At 37.6% G+C, this 16648-nt stretch overlaps 1 protein-coding gene across 1 annotated transcript in view; it reads right to left on the bottom strand.

Annotated features, from left to right (window-relative positions):
• Positions 1-16648, bottom strand: part of LOC136250635 (E3 ubiquitin-protein ligase rnf213-alpha-like) — a 486640-nt gene that overhangs the window by 316255 nt on the left and 153737 nt on the right. Inside the window, exons 23-26 of the mRNA XM_066042860.1 lie at positions 3962-4371; positions 3873-3908; positions 2816-2854; positions 2605-2764 (exon numbers count right to left, since the gene is read on the bottom strand). Of these exons, the coding sequence (XP_065898932.1) occupies positions 2605-2764; positions 2816-2854; positions 3873-3908; positions 3962-4371 (645 nt within the window). The remainder of the gene's footprint in view (positions 1-2604; positions 2765-2815; positions 2855-3872; positions 3909-3961; positions 4372-16648) is intronic.

Below are 16648 nucleotides of genomic sequence, written 5' to 3'. Positions count from 1 at the left end.
TAATCTACTTAGCCAAGTGTATACTCTGGCCAAGTTTTAGCCTTGTATGCCAACAACGTTTGAAGTTACAGCCCTACAGAGTAGCAATAACAGAAAGATCAATTTGTACAGCAAGTATTGGGAAAATAAATTACAGGTGCATACAAAAATGGCTGTAACTTACAAACACAATGCAGTACAGAGTTGCAACTTGCACCATCACATTTGCCATGAATAGGGGAGTCCATTACTGGGTAAGTTTTTCCTTCTATCACTTTTCTTCAGAGACGAAATCAGTGAAGAAAGATCGAGTGCGTACGATCGCTTCGACGTGACGTAAACAAACACCCATAACTAACGTATCCTTTAGTCTACTGCAATGAAACCAAGCTTTTTGAACTCCTCTTTAGTAGGCGAATAAGATGCTATCCAGGTTTTTATAATAAAATCCTTTCTTTGTGAAGAACAAAGTATTTACAAATTTACAAATACCCAAATAATTTACCCATTGCAATCAATGGCTTATACTGAAAATTTAGGCTTACATCATTATGTCGGGTTTTTGCAGATCCGGTTACATTTCATAACTGACTGCTCTATTAGGATGACTGCACTATTAGAGTATCTCAAACTCGCACTTATTACACACTAGCACTGCTACCTGCCCTACGGTGCAGGACTGTTTACAGTGTCATGCAATTTACCTAGGTTTAATCTTGTAGCTATCTAGTGACAAAAATTTCCTACACAACATTGGAAACCTGAGTATAAAACATCATTTGTCTATACTTTAACCATATAGATAATGTAATTATGCTTCAAGTACTGTGTATGTTATGTGCTAAATGTGCAGAGCCATCTCCACATTAACTAAGCAATGGGAACCAAGCATTAAACATCAGTGCCATTCATGTGACTATGTAGCATGCATGGTGATGTCACTTTTAAAGAATGTGAGCTGGACGTACTCTAAGCTAAGCCTTGTACTATCCCACATGTTTACCACAAAGGTGTAAACAATAAATACAATCTAATCCAAAACAGCCAAGCTGTAAAAAAAAGTGTGCGGCCCTCAGAAAGGCTATGGTGAAAAAAGATGTGAAATCCAAGGCGGTGGCCAAGAAATGGCTGTGATGGTAGGTTAATGGTAAAAATTTTAATAATGACAATTTAGGTAAATTTTGTGAAGTGGCACAAAAATTCACCTGAATTGTCGTTATTAAAATTTTTACCATTAACCTACCATCACAGCCATTTCTTGGCCACCACCTTGGATTTCACATCTTTTTTCACCATAGCCTTTCTGAGGGCCGCACACTTTTTTTACAGCTTGGCTGTTTTGGATTAGATTATATTATGTGCAGTACATGTAACAGAAAAAGGTGTAACCAAAACGGTTGCCAAAACAGAATTCAAAGTTGTAACAAAAAAGGTTGTTGAAGCAAAAAATAAACTTGCAACCAGAAAAGGTTGTTGAAGCAAAAAAAAAAGTTGTAACCAAAAAGGTTAGGTAAAAAGAAAAAAAAAAGCCATCCTACCACTGGGATTCAATCTGGAGACTGAACACTCGCAAGCTGGACGTTCTACCACTTTGACCAAATGTGATCTGCAGTTTACTTAAGCCGCAAAGTTGTTTATAAAGGCCAGCTTATGTTGAATAGAAAGCTGTTTACTTGTGGTTTACATGCGGTTTACAGAAAGAATTCTACACCCTTGCACTAATCGCACTGTAAATGACTAACGACAGCAGTTAGAAGCTTCATTTAAAAATGATGCATTTCTTAGATGATGAGCACTTTGACACAGCAACTGCTTCGATACATGCATCGGTTAGCAAGATAAACGTCTGATGTCAAAGAAATGTAGACAGACAGACAGACAGACAGATGGCTTTTCAGCTTTATATATAGAGATAGTTGGTTTTCGCACTATAACTCAATTGCTGCAAATTCAATTCTTCTAAACTGCTAAAGGGTCTTTCTAAGAATAACAATCCATCTGTACACCAATTGTCAACTCATTCTCCTGAGTGGCTCTGTATGGCAAATGATTGATTTTTTCAGCAAATCTGAAGGTGGAGGGCATTTCTACAGCAAAATCATCTTGTTTCATGAAGGCAGGATGGAACTGCAAATCCATCAAAATTATATTTTCTTTCTTCTTTTCAATATACTCATGGTGTGGCATGCATGACACACTACTGCATGTCTTGATCTCTGTTTCATGTTCTTGCAGTAAAACGTATCTTTTTACTACTGAGTTATGATTGCTGAATTACTTTATATAGTTGCAGTACAAATTAAATATCTTGCTGCTTGATAAGACAATTTAACACAATTGGTTAAAACACTTTAACAGCCCATTCTTTTTGTTACCATTGATAACAGAGAAGCAATAAAATGGAATTCAAGGATGTGCAAACATGGTAGATTTTTGTTCAGTCAGCCATATACAGTTGGCCACATAATTAAATATCACTGAAATGCATTTTAATTAATTATAGTTCTGTGCCGGTAACTTTACTACAATAATCCAAAGAGCTCTAGCAGTAGTCTAATGAGGAACATTTTAGCAATTAAATTTTATAACAGATACAGTATAAAAAAACATCATTACTAAACTCACCTCCACCTTTTGTTGAGCTTCTTGAGCTAATCTCATAATTAAAATAGAAGTAGGAACTTTACCACACAAAAATTCAAGATCTGATATTGAAACTTGTTTTACAAACAGCCTCAATAAAAGTGGATCAATTTCAAACAAAGGTTGAAGATCTTTCATATCACTAAAATATTTTAAATATAATACAGTGCTGTGTTAATCAGTGTAAACGTACCGTTTATCCACTAGGTATTGTGTAACTCTGTTTTGTGTCCTATAACACAAAAAGAAGACCAACTATTAGTGAAGCATATAGGAAATTCATAATTATAGGGATTATCCTGATTAGCTATCACAGGCCCCCAAATTGATTTATTTTACTGTCTAGATTCACTTACTTAATCTAATTAAAAGAGAGAAATAGATTAGGACTTAACAATAGACATCCTACTTCTAGACAAGTAAGAAAGGCAATGACAGAAAGGAGTGCCACTATGGCTGCATGGATAGAAACTAAAAGTCTATAGCAGGACTAAGCAGTACTACATAAAAAACTGCTACTCTAAAATACCAAGTCAGTTGAACCTGTTAATTAGGACACTTGATAATTAGAACATTTTGGTCGGTCTCTTAATGCTTTACAGCACAAGTGCTGAAGGTCTGTATGACACCTGATCCTATAGCCTGTTTAAAGATGTTAGATTAAGTATGTTTGAAAAGTTGGAGAAAGGAGAAAAGTCCATGACTGGACAAGGAACCTGCAGCCATCCAAATTACACTTGAACGCTTACAGGAGTTTGCCAGACAGTCAGGATGTTTTCCCCTTGTTAATTTCATGTATCTGTATTCGTAGGAACCTTAGAGAGTGAGTTATTATACTTTATGTCCACAAAGTAAACCTTGTGGAATCAAATGGACATTACTTTTATTTATTAAGGCTTTACAGCACAAGTGCTGAAGGTCTGTAGGACACCTGATTCTACAGCCTATTCATATTTAAGATTACAACAAAATTCAACTCGATAGTTGAAAACTTGCACAATATTCACAAAAACCTTAGTTAGTTCATCGAAGATGATTCATCTATTGTTATATAGCACTATGGGATGACATGTCTTATGTACTTATACACTGTAAAATAGTTCTAATGCAGGCAATCACTGACACATATAGCCATAATATATCTGTTGCGGCTATTGATTAAATATCAATAATACAATTCTCCAGCACATTACTAGGTATTTATAACTTGGAAATTTGCATACATCTGCATAGAACTAGGTGACACAAACCTGTCAGATACTTGCCAATTGTCACCCCACTGGTACCTGTGTATGTGTAACAAAATAACAATACCAATTAAAGAAATTACAAAACATACTTTTTGCATTTAGTGTATTGATCCCAATCAACAGTGCTCAAATGCTGAGATGGCTTACAGTGTCCACCCAAAAGATGTAAAATTGGGATAGCAAATATCCAATTAAATGAATGAAGACTGGCAGCACCATTTGCTAAAGTAGTAACTGTTTTCAGAAGCCTGTCTTTATACTGTTTCCATAATACTTGAACAGTGGTGTGATAATTGGATGAAAAATCAATAGCCATGTTATGAAGTAAATGTTGCAAACAATTTAAGTTATTAGTGCTGTAACAAAATCCAACAAGCATCTGCATTTTAGAGTAAATAATTAGCATAGATAAGATGTTGCATAAGTTGGACTTTTCTGGAGATTTTTCAATATTTTCCACAAGTTTCTTGATGACATTTGATAGCCATATGATCATTTCCTAAACAGGGTGTAAACAATGATACATAATTACATACATCTATACAATTAGATACAAGTACAGCTTGGTGAGTCTGCTCTGATTATTTGTGGTATTAATGCAAGCAGGAATCAAATGCACCAATTTGTAACGCTGAGGTTATCAGCAACTTGACCGTTTAAGTTCATGTGGATGCAATGTAAATGATAACTTAGCTATAGTGGTATAGTAAAATGTAGACATGACACCATAACTCACACATAAAATTTTGCCTCACCCATAACTTATAAAAATATGTTGCATACCTTCTTACAAAGACCACCTCCGTATAAAGACCACATTGTAATTGGATTTCAAAGATGGCTAAGGGATACTGACCTTACTTTATAAAGACCACTCTCTTTACAAAGACCACCTTTTCGCATTGTAATAATAGCTAGGTTCAAAACATCTATTTCATGACTGTATCAAAACAGCTAGGTCAGCTAAAATAAGCTAGGCTCTTAAGGTCACCATCTCCTTGTGAGACCTCTTTTTTCACTGATACAGTAGGTTGTAGTGATTAGCTACATTTCACTTGCATGGACTATTTTTGTTGTGACACATTCTGGAACAAACTAAGCGATGATGGTAGATCACTTGAGTGAAGTGTGGACCAAAATATGGGCGACCCCTTTCTATGAGTCACAAAATACATATTTGAATATTACCATGTAAAGAGGTGGTCTTTATAAAAGTGACCATGAAGTAGTCTAATCAAGTAGATCATCAAATGTGCCTTAACTATCTTTAAAAACCTAATTACAAGGTGGTCTTTGTACAGAGGTGGTCTTTGTAAAAAGATGGTCTTTAAGAGGCGGCCACTAAATAAAAGTTTTACTCTAGAATACACGTAAATAACAATTTGACCATTTCCGTTTTCCATTTCCACTTCTACTGTTTCCAATTACCCAATGACCACAGCATGTTGATATGCTGCAGCTATGTGGCTGTAGTTAACTTCAAAACCTTCAATCATAGTAACGAAAGCAGTACAATGGAAACTTCCTATTCCAATTCCAGCAGTGTAAAATATTCCTTATAGCTCATGTCCGTACAATTTAAGTCTATGTCCTTACAATTGTGAATGTATAAGGACATTAATTTTGTCCTTGGCACCTTAAGAATTAAATTAAGTTCTGTCACAGAGAGCTGCAGTGTGATGTTTGTATCAATTATTTTCACATCAAGTGCATACAGGTTACTGCTGCCCAGTTATGAGGCTTTTGGTGGCAGTAGGAAATTTACCTGATAGTGCCCACACTGTTTGTTTAATCATCTACTTTATGGAGAAGACAGCTTATCTCTATTTGATCACTATGTCTGACCTACTGCCTACTGAACATTTCAGGCACCCTCTGAGGGCATTTGCCTTATTCATAATAATGTTCAAGGACTGAACAGTAAGCTGCCAGAGGTATTTTAGTGACTCCATAGTTCACTATCATTTTGTGCTGTTCGCTCACTACTCACAATCTAGTACCCAACCTTGATGGGTTTACTTCCTTCTATTCACTTAAGCTGTCAAATCAATTTTTTCATCTTTATATTGCAGTCCTTGTGTCCAGAACACACTTCAATTTGTGATGAAATTGAACAGTTACATTGCTAAATACCATCGTACTGCTATTTTGTCAATGTACCATTCACCATCTATTTCTTTCATTGCACTTATTTCTTTCATTGCAATCTGCTTTATTGTTACTATCGTCAACTGCTAATTACATTTTGATGGCAGTTGATTTTAATGCTAAATTAGTGTCTGGATGGGTGACTAAGGAGTATCTTGATGTGTAGCTGACTTTCAGTTAATACAGCATACGAGAGACCCATCTCTGGTTTATGATGCATCAGTAACTTCAGTAGATTATGTGATCTAGTTGTTTTGATGATGTACCTAATGTTACTGAAGCATTGGGTGCTCATGATCACAGAGTGAAAGTGGTTGATTTTAACATTCCTACCTTAAGATCTTATCAGCACCCACGTTTGATTTGTTCTTTTAAGGGGATCAATTGCGAGCAGTCCTGCATGCTATTCCTTGGACAGTTTTGATAGCATTGATGATAATTGGGACTTTTATCAAGCACTTACCACTTTGCAGTGTGTGCTCTAGGCATTCCAAAAGACCAACTCTTTAGTTTTCTGATAAAATTCAACTACTTATAAAATCTAAGAACAAGGCATCAAGCTGACAGATCTGCCAATAGATGCTATTTTCAAAATAAATTGAAAGACAAGCCAAGATTACAGATGCTAATGCAGTGGAGACAAGCCCATGTTGTTGATGTGTGGTCACATGTTTACATCATTGATAGAAGGAACAGTTACAATCCTACACTGCTCCAATAAATTCCCCTGCTCTAAACTTGATTAATGATCATTTCCAGACTGTGGCCATCAGCTCTAATCATGACACTGCTACCAGTTTTGTTATACCATCTCACTCTATTGGCAATGATCCTTTTACAATTCTGCATTACAGTATCTCTAGCTCACTCTCACCTACAAAACTTAAACCCCAAAAAGTCCACTGGGCTGACAGCTTGTCAGCCAACTTTTTAAAGGCAATTTCAAATGAGATTGCCTTTGATTGCCTTTGCTATTCCCCTTACCAAGATATTTACTGAATCCTCAATGGCAGGTGCTTTCCCTTGTCAGTGAAGGTATTTTAAGAGCACTCACTGATCCTGGGAATTTCAAACCTGTGTTTGCGGTGCCTGGTGCTGGCTAAGATTTTAGAAAAAATGTAGCTGCTTAGTTGAGTGATTATTTAGAACAACATTCTCTATTTCACCCACATCAGGGTGCTTGTTGCTATAACAAATCCACTAGAGATATTCTTTTAGTAGCAGTGTATTTTATTGTACAATGTTTGGATGATGGCAAGGCAGTGTTTGGATGATGACAAGGCAACGTGTGCTGGACTTCCACAAGGCATTTAATCTACTTGACCACCATATAATGCTCAATAAATTGTTTCAGTTGAACATTCATCCAGATGTGTTAAAATGGTTTCAATCAAAATTATTGATCTGTCTATGTAAGGAGTTTGAATAATTTTTCCAGAGTGGAGGTCCATGAGAAGGGAGATACCACAGGGCAGTGCTCTTGGTCCCTTATTGTTTCTAGTGTATGTTAATGATTTGCCATCTCAGGTTCCTGGAGGTATACTGTTGCAATATGGCGATATGACACTGATTTTTTCTGCCCCAGATGTTAAAGATGCTGCCACCTTGATGAACTCACATCTTAAAGTGAATAGTTAGAGGACTGTAGAATACAGAATGCAATTGAATCTTTTGAAGTCCTCTGTGATGTGGTTTAGAGTTCCAGGTCCCCTGTTTACCTGAATTTATTGAATAACATCCCACTTACTGTTGTGTCTAAGCAGAAGTAGCTAGGCCTTATTTACCTCTGCTGAGTCTCCAAGGTGTGCTGATCAATGTCATATTACTTATATTTATTGTAAAATCAAGTTTGCTGAAGCTACTTATTGAAAGTTCCCAACTACTTTATTTTGATTACCTTTTCTGCATAACTATGTGTTTGTAATTGTTTCTGCTTGAATCTGTATAGCTGTTTGTGTGTGGATGTAACTTATATATGTATGCTGTGTTTTGGTTCCTGAGTGGCATTGCTGACTGGGTTAAGGCTAAAGTTAAAAACCAATGAGGCTGATTATCATCCATATACCAGCAATGAAACAGGTCCTGTTTCTGGGATAACACAGTCCTTCCCAGATTAGTATCCATTTGTTATGTAATAGCACAAGCATAACCTTTCACAATATGCAAGTTAAATCATTCTTTGAGTTAAAAAGTATTATTTGATAATTAAGGAAGTGTTAAACATCAATGGAAGCAACAGTTGGCTGCTTTATCCGACATGGTGTGGTGGACACGAGTGCATATCACTATTTGTGTACTCCCAAATTGGTTTATGCTGGCTTTGCAGCATCTTATATACTGTATACGCACAAAATTTCGAAGTATGTATTTTTGCGGATCGATGAATTTCAGGATTTTCGTGGTTTTAATTTTGAGGATCAGTTGTTTTTCACTAAGGTTACCTATTAGAAAGCATAGAGCTAACCTTGATAATTGTTAATTTTCAAGGATGAAAGTTTAGTGGAAAGCCGAGCAACCGCAAAATCCACAAAAATTATGTCCCTTGTAAAATTGTACGTATATGGTACTTGTCTTTGTTCTTTATGATAGGAGGAAGAGATCAAGAGCTGAACTTTTGTTAGTGGATAATATTTTTCAATTCAATATTTATTGCTCAAAAATAAGGCAATTTTTATTAAACTTAATACCAACTCTCTCCTACAGGTTGGCTTATTTGTAGCTGAAAGCTCTAACTTGTTTGTAGCAGAGAACTCTCTACAGGGTGATTTGTTTGTAGCTGAACTCTCTACAGGGGGACTTTTAATTTACCCTGTAGAGAGTTCAGCTACAACTAGTCACCCTGTAGAGAGTTCAGCTATATTAGAAGTCACACTAAAGAGAGTTCTAGATGTAAATGAACTTTCTAGAGTGTTACTTCTAATATAGCTGAACTCTCGAACTCTCTAGAGTGTTACTTCTAATATAGCTGAACTCTCTACAGGGTGGATTGTTTGTACCTGAACTATCAACAGGATGGGTTGTGATGTATCCAAACTTCCCACAGGGTCATTTTTAACTTGACTAAACTCTGTTTAGGGTGACTTATAATGTAGCTGAACTTTCTACAGTGACTTGTAACTTAGCTGAACTGAACTCTCTCTGGAGTAACTTGTATTTTAACTGAACGTTCCTCGGAGAAACTTGTAATGTAGCTTGGCATTTTACAGGTGGATTGTAACTCAGCTGAACGTTTTATAGTAACTTAGCTTAACTTTCTATAATGTTTACTTGTAACTTTCCTGAACTCTCTACAGAGCAATTTAAAATGCAGCTGAACTTTCTACAGAGCTTTCTATATAGAGGTAACTTGGGTGATGACTTGTAATGTAACTGGACTTTGTAGAGGATGATACTTAACTTGGCTGAACTCTCTACAGGGTGATTTGTAATATAGGTGAACTTTTCTTGACGGTGACTTGCAACTTAGCTGACCTTCCTCTGGAGTGATTTGTAACTTAACTGAATTCTCTTCAAGATCGACTTGTAATGTAGTTGCACTTCTATAGGGTGGATTGCAACTTTGCTAAATTTTCTACAGAGCGATTTTTTAACCTGGCCAAATTCTGTACAAGATGACTTGTAATAATAGCTACAGGGTGAATATTAATGTAGCTGGACTTCTACAGGGTGATATTTAACTTGACTGAACTCTACAGGGTGACTAGCTGAACTATCCACAGGTTGGCTAGTAACTTAGCCGGACTTTCTAAAGTGAGATTTGTAACCTGCATGTAGCTTAACCTTGAAATTAGGTTAGGTAATCCTAAGGCTGCAGCACACGTTGCTGTCAGACCCTCAGTGCTGGTCATTGTAAAGTGTTAATAAATAATTATACAACCAAGTACTAAGAATAATACGAAACGCAGTTAAAATTATGTCATAAATAAATAATTAATGTTTGAGAAAACTACGAGGCCTAGAGACATAAACTAACCGGGGATCGACTCGCCTGTGAACGAAGGCACAAATGTATAATTGTTGCGTCCGTTCGTGCTGATGACTTGACCATACATGTAATTCTATATAACGCCCAGTACCACACCCTAGCTTAATTACAGATTGCGCGAAGGAAAAGATTAGTGAATGTCCGTGAAGTGACTGCAGGAGAGCGAGAGGCCACTTTACACGTAAACAAGAAGATTACAAGTAAGTTTTTATGTTTGTAACGTCTAAAGTCTCCATGCCAGCTACAAGTCACATAAAATATTTAATTAATTAACAATACAAGAAAACATTAAAACACATGCCACACTCTTTACAATATGAAATACAAGTAAACAATCTTGTCTTGTACAGCTGGCATGGCGAACTTCCTTTGTGTTGGTGTCAGGCAATTCAGTACATGCTTAATCTTTTTTGCCTTCACCTGGCTTAGCTACTAGGTTCTGGCTGGCTTGGCTGTCTTCCTTTGTCTGGTTCATCTGGTTGCATACTCCTACAGTATTGTGTAGCTATCTCCTGCAAGTTGTGTATGCATAATTACAGTGTGTCACCCATCACTGTGCCATTGCTACACCACTGATGAACCTTATTTAGCTCTAGTTGATGTTGATACTTTACTGTATATATATTGGCTAATAAGTTTTATCTGTTGATGTTGCCTATAATGTATTGCTGCATACAATACTGCAATAATGTATAGTTCTCTCCTGTATGTTTTGTATACATAATTACATAATTATACTGTGTACACATCACTGTGCCATTACCACACCAATGATGTACTGGCACTTAGCTGCTGGTGGCCTTTAGTTACGATGCCACTATTGTGTTGTATCTGTCACTACTGTGACATATTGAGTTGATTTGGAGATCATGCCTTCACCACCTAATAGCCTCACCAAGAGGCTGTCACGTTGGTATATGTACTTGGTTGTATGTGACGCGGTCCTAGTAATAATAATAATAATAATAATAACCCTCCACAGGTTGACCTGTAATGTAGCTAAACTTTTCTACATGGTGTGTAACTTGACCGAACTTTCACCAGAGTTACTTGTAACTTAACTCAAATTCTCTTCTGGGTGACTTGTAATGTAACTTAACTATTTACAAGGTGGCTTGTAACTTAGTTAAACTTTATACATGGTGAGTTTTAACTTGGCTGAACTCTCTACAGGGTGAATTGTAATGTAGCTGAACTTTCTACACAGTGACTAGTAATGTAGCTGAACTTTTTATAGGATAGCTTGTAACTTTCTACAGGGCGGTTTTTAACTTGACTGGACTCTCTACAGGGTGACATGTAAATACTCTACAGGGTGACTGGATTGTAGTCGAACTCTCTACAGGGTGACTAGTTTGTAGTTGAACTCTATACAGGGCAAATTGTTGGTTACTAAACTCTCCAGAGGGTAACTTATAACAGAGCTGAATCAAGACACACGATACTGTGTCGTGCGGCCAAGTACAGCCAGTGCGGGCGTGCGACAGACAAGTGTGTATTTTACAGGAACCAAGAAAACGCTGTTTTCATGCATCCGTAGTTTGTTAATGGCTGGATGGAAACTAACCATTTTTGCAGTGGAAACTAACCATTTTTGCAGTGGAAACTTCCTCGGGGTGGGGCACCTTCCATTTCAAATTTGAGCTGAATCCACCAGGCCATCAATGAGTTATGTGCCTTCAACGTTCGTCTCAGTTTCTTTGTATTTTTCTTCATCTTCTTTTCGCACCACTTTAAAAAAATTGCTATAACTCACGCATGCTTTAGTCGATTTTCTTCACATTTGGAAGGCTGCTAGAACGTAATTTAGCATGTTTATAGTCCAAATTTTGTACACTTTGAATAAAGAACAAGGGAGTTATATGCAATTTACAAAAAATTCGATAGCAATTTTTTGTCACGGCCACAGGGTAAACCGTTTGAAGGAATGACTTGAAAATCGGTTTGTACATGGAGTAGCCATCGTAGTGCAAACCTTTTGTAGTTTTACAGAAATCTCACTAACAGTCATGAAGTTATAACAAAAACACCAATCATATGTAAAATGTGCACGATCGAGTTTTGTTAATAAAAAAGTAATACTTGCCACACCTACCAGGCAAACTACTTAACGGAATCAGCTGAAATCAGGTAGAGAGGTAGATAAATCATTTTAGAGTGATCTTTCAGTGATTTACAAGGAATCAGAGTAAAATCCACTGAGCTACACTATGAAAGTGAACTAGGTGTAACAAGTGTACGATTCAGATACTCTAATAGTGCAGTCACCCTAATAGAACATTCAGCTGCGCAATAAGTCACTCTATTAGAACGTTCAGCTACAATCAAGTCACCATGTAGAGAGTTCAGCTAACAACATAAGGAGATCAACTACAATCAAGTCACCCTTCAACTAGTATCAAAAACAAATAGCCCTGTAGAGAGTTCACTTACAAACAAGTCACCCTGTAGAGAGTTCAACTACAAACAAGTCACCCTGAAGACAGTTCAGCAACAAGCAAATCACTCTGTAGAGAGTTCAACTAAATTTCAAGTCACCCCGTAAAGAGCTCAGTAGAGATCAGTTAGAAACAATTCACCCTGTAGAGATCAGCTAAAAACATATCACCCTGTAGAGAGATCAAGTCACCCCGTAGAGAGTTCAGTTGGAAACAAGCCACCCATAGAGAGATCAGCTAGAAACAGTCACCCTATACAAAATTCAGCTACATTGTAGAGTGTTTCAGCTGGAAATAAGCAACCCGTGGAGATTTCAGCTACAAACTCTTTCTGAATCAGTAGAAAGATAAGCTAGAAGCAAGTTATCCTGCAAAGGGTTCAACTACATTTGAAGTCACCCTGTAGAGACAACAGCTAGAAACAAATATAGCCTTGTAAAGAGATAAGCTACATTTCAAGTCACCCTGTAGAGAGATCAGCTCGAAATGAATCAACCTGTAGAAAGATCAGCTTGAAACAAATCACCCTATAGAAGGATCAGTTAGAAACAAGTAACCCTGTAGAAATATCAGCCTGAAACAAATTACTCGGTTGAAAGATTAGTCAGAAACAAGTCACCCTGTAGAGAGATCAGATAGAATGAAGTCCGCACCATGTAGCACTACCAGAGAACAGTGCCATAAAATACCTATGGATTATCCATGAACAGTAAAATAATCCCCATTAAGTGCCATGAAAGTCATTTCATTGATATTTCATTGCAATATCCATGCCATGAAATACTCATGATTTCATGGTAATTTTATAGCACTGACAAATTATTTCATGGCACAAGAAAATTTCATGCTTGCAGTGGCCAAGAATTGTCAAATTTTCATAGGCAGTGTCCATGAATTATCAAATGTTCATAGGCAGTGTCCATGAATTTTCATAGGCAGTGTCCATGAATTTTCATAGACAGTGTCCTTGAAAACTACATGAAATTTCATGGTTTACTATCACATTTCACAGGCTAAGTTCAGCTAGAAATAAGTCAGATCAACTAGAAACAAATCACGTTGTAGAGAGATCAGCTAGAAAAAATCACTCTATAGAGAGATCAGCTGGAAACAAGGCACCTTGTAGAGTTAAGCTGTAGAGAGCTCAGCATGATCAAGTCACCCTGTAATAGCCCAACTACTTTTCAAGTCACCCTATGGAGAATCCAGCTATCACGTGAACAAATCTCTCGGCAGAAAGATCAGCTAGAAATAAACCACTTTGCACAGTATTTAGTTAGAAACAAATCCCCCTGTAGAGATCAGTTAAGTAAGTTACCCTGTTACCTGCAAAGAGTTCAACTATTTTTCAAGTCACCCTGTAGAGAGTTCAATATAAACAAGTAGCCCTGTAGAGCGATAAGCTAGAAACAAATCACCCTGTAGAGAGATCAGCCAGAAACAAATCACCCTGTAGAAAACTCAGCTGGATCAAGTCACCCAGTAAGGTGTTCAACTACATTTCAAGTTACCCTGTAGAGAGTGTAGCTAGAAATAAGTCACCCTGTAGAGAGATCAGCTAGAAACAAGTCACTCTGTAGAAAGTTCAGCTGGAAACAAGTCACCCTGTAGAAAGATCAGCTAGAAACAATTCACCCTGTAGAGAGATCAGCTGGAAACAGGAGAGAATTCAGCTATATTTCGTAGAGTGTTTCAGCTAGAAAAAATCCACCATGTGGTGAGTTCAGCTACAAACCATTCACCATGTAGTCAAAGAGTACAGTTATATCAATACTTAGGTTTAAAGGAAGAAAATCCATCCCTCCTGGAGGAGACTGAGTGTGGCGCTCGACTAGACATTGGGTGGCCTGCAGTTCGAATCCTGGGGTAGGAGAGATTTTTTTCCTTTCTTTGGCCATTTTCTGTTTCACCTTATTGTTAGCTAAGTTAAGTAATCATTAAGTCTCCAGTTCCTGTTAGGTTAGGATAATCCAAAGGCTGCAGCACATGTTGCTGTCAGACCTTCAGTGCTGGACACTGTAAAGTACTAAAAAGAATAAGAATAAGAATATCTAATCCAAAACAGCCAAGCTGTAAAAAAAAGAGTGCGGCCCTGAGAAAGGCTATGGTGAAAAAAGATGTGAAATCCAAGGTGGCGGCCAAGAAATGGCTGTCATGGTAGGTTAATGGTAAAAACTTTAATAACAACAATTCAGTGAATTTGGTGCCGCTTGGTCTTGGCACAAAATTCACTTGAATTGTCGTTATTAAAATTTTTACCATTAACCTACCATCACAGCCATTTCTTGGCCGCCACCTTGGATTTCACATCTTTTTTCACCATAGCCTTTCTCAGGGCCGCACTCTTTTTTTTACAGCTTGGCTGTTTTGGATTAGATTTCACTTCTTTTTGTATTTGTATACCCCAAAGCCGGCCTATGGCCGGCTTTAGGGCTTGTTAACCTGTTGTTTTTTTCTTTACTACAGGAAGAAGAAAAGATGAAGCAGGGTGATTTCTTTGTAGCTGACCTCTCTGCAAGGTGATCCTTCTAGCTGATCCCTCTACTGGATGACTTGTTTGTAGCTGAACTCTCTACAGGGTGATTTGTTTGTAGCTGAACTCTCTACAAGGTAACTTCTTCTAGCTGATCTTTCTACAGGGTGATTTGTTTGTAGCTGAATTCTCTACAGGGCGATTTGTTTGCAGCTAAACTGCTGAACTCTCTACAATGTAACTTCTTCTAGCTAAACTCTCTATGGGTGGCTTGTTTCTAGCTGATCTCTCTACAGGGTGACTTGTTTGTAGCTGAACTCTCTACAAGGTGATTTGTTTGTAGCTGAACTCTCTACATGGTAAGTTCTTCTAGCTGATCTTTCTACAGGGTGATTTGTTTGTAACTGAATTCTCTACAGGGCGATTTGTTTGTAGCTAAACTCTCTACATGGTAGTTTCTTTGTAGCTGAACTCTCTACAATGTAACTTCTTCTAGCTGAACTCTCTACAGGATGACTTGTTTCTAGCTGATCTCTCTACAGGGTGACTTGTTTCTAGCTGAACTCTCTACAGGGTGATTTGTTTGTAGCTGAACTCTCTACAAGGTAACTTCTTCTAGCTGATCTTTCTACAGAGTGATTTGTTTGTAGCTGAATTCTCTACAGGGCAATTTGTTTGCAGCTGAAGTCTCTACATGGTAGTTTCTTTGTAGCCGAACTCTCTACAGTGTAACTTATTCTAGCTGAACTCTCTACGGGTGGCTTGTTTCTAGTTGATCTCTCTACAGGGTGACTTGTTTCTAGCTGAACTCTCTACAGGGTGATTTGTTTGTAGCTGAACTCTCTACAAGGTAACTTCTTCTAGCTGATCTTTTTACAGGGTAATTTGTTTGTAGCTGAATTCTCTACAGGGCGATTTGTTTGCAGCTGAACTCTCTACATGGTAGTTTCTTTGTAGCTGAACTCTCTACAATGTAACTTCTTCTAGCTGAACTCTCTACATGGTGACTTGTTTGTAGCTGAACTCTCTACAGGGTGATTCGTTTGTAGCTGAACTCTCTACAAGGTAACTTCTTCTAGCTGACCTTTCTACAGGGTGATTTGTTTGTAGCTGAATTCTCTACAGGGCGATTTGTTTGCAGCTGAACTCTCTACATGGTAGCTTCTTTGTAGCTGAACTCTCTATAATGTAACTTCTTCTAGCTGAACTCTCTACGGGTGGCTTGTTTCTAGCTGATCTCTCTACAGGGTGACTTGTTTCTAGCTAAACTCTCTACAGGGTGATTTGTTTGTAGCTGAACTCTCTACAAGGTAACTTCTTCTAGCTGACCTTTCTACAGGGTGATTTGTTTGAAGCTGAACTCTCTATATGGTAGTTTCTTTGTAGCCGAACTCTCTACAGTGTAACTTATTCTAGCTGAACTCTCTACGGGTGGCTTGTTTCTAGTTGATCTCTCTACAGGGTGACTTGTTTGTAGCTGAACTCTCTACAGGGCGATTTGTTTGTAGCTGAACTCTCTACAAGATAATTTCTTCTAGCTGAACTCTCTACAGGATGACTTGTTTCTAGCTGATCTCTCTACAGGGTGACTTGTTTCTAGCTGAACTCTCTACAGGGTGATTTGTTTGTAGCTGAACTCTCTACAAGGTAACTTCTTCTATATAGCTGACCTTTCTAAAGGGTGATTTGTTTGTATCTGAATTCTCTACAAGGTAGTTTCTTTGTAGCTGAA

Source organism: Dysidea avara, chromosome 3, assembly GCF_963678975.1.
Source record: "Dysidea avara chromosome 3, odDysAvar1.4, whole genome shotgun sequence".
Lineage (NCBI taxonomy): Eukaryota > Metazoa > Porifera > Demospongiae > Dictyoceratida > Dysideidae > Dysidea > Dysidea avara.
The sequence above is the reverse complement of the archived record's forward strand: the minus strand, read 5'-3'. Positions and strand labels throughout refer to the sequence as shown.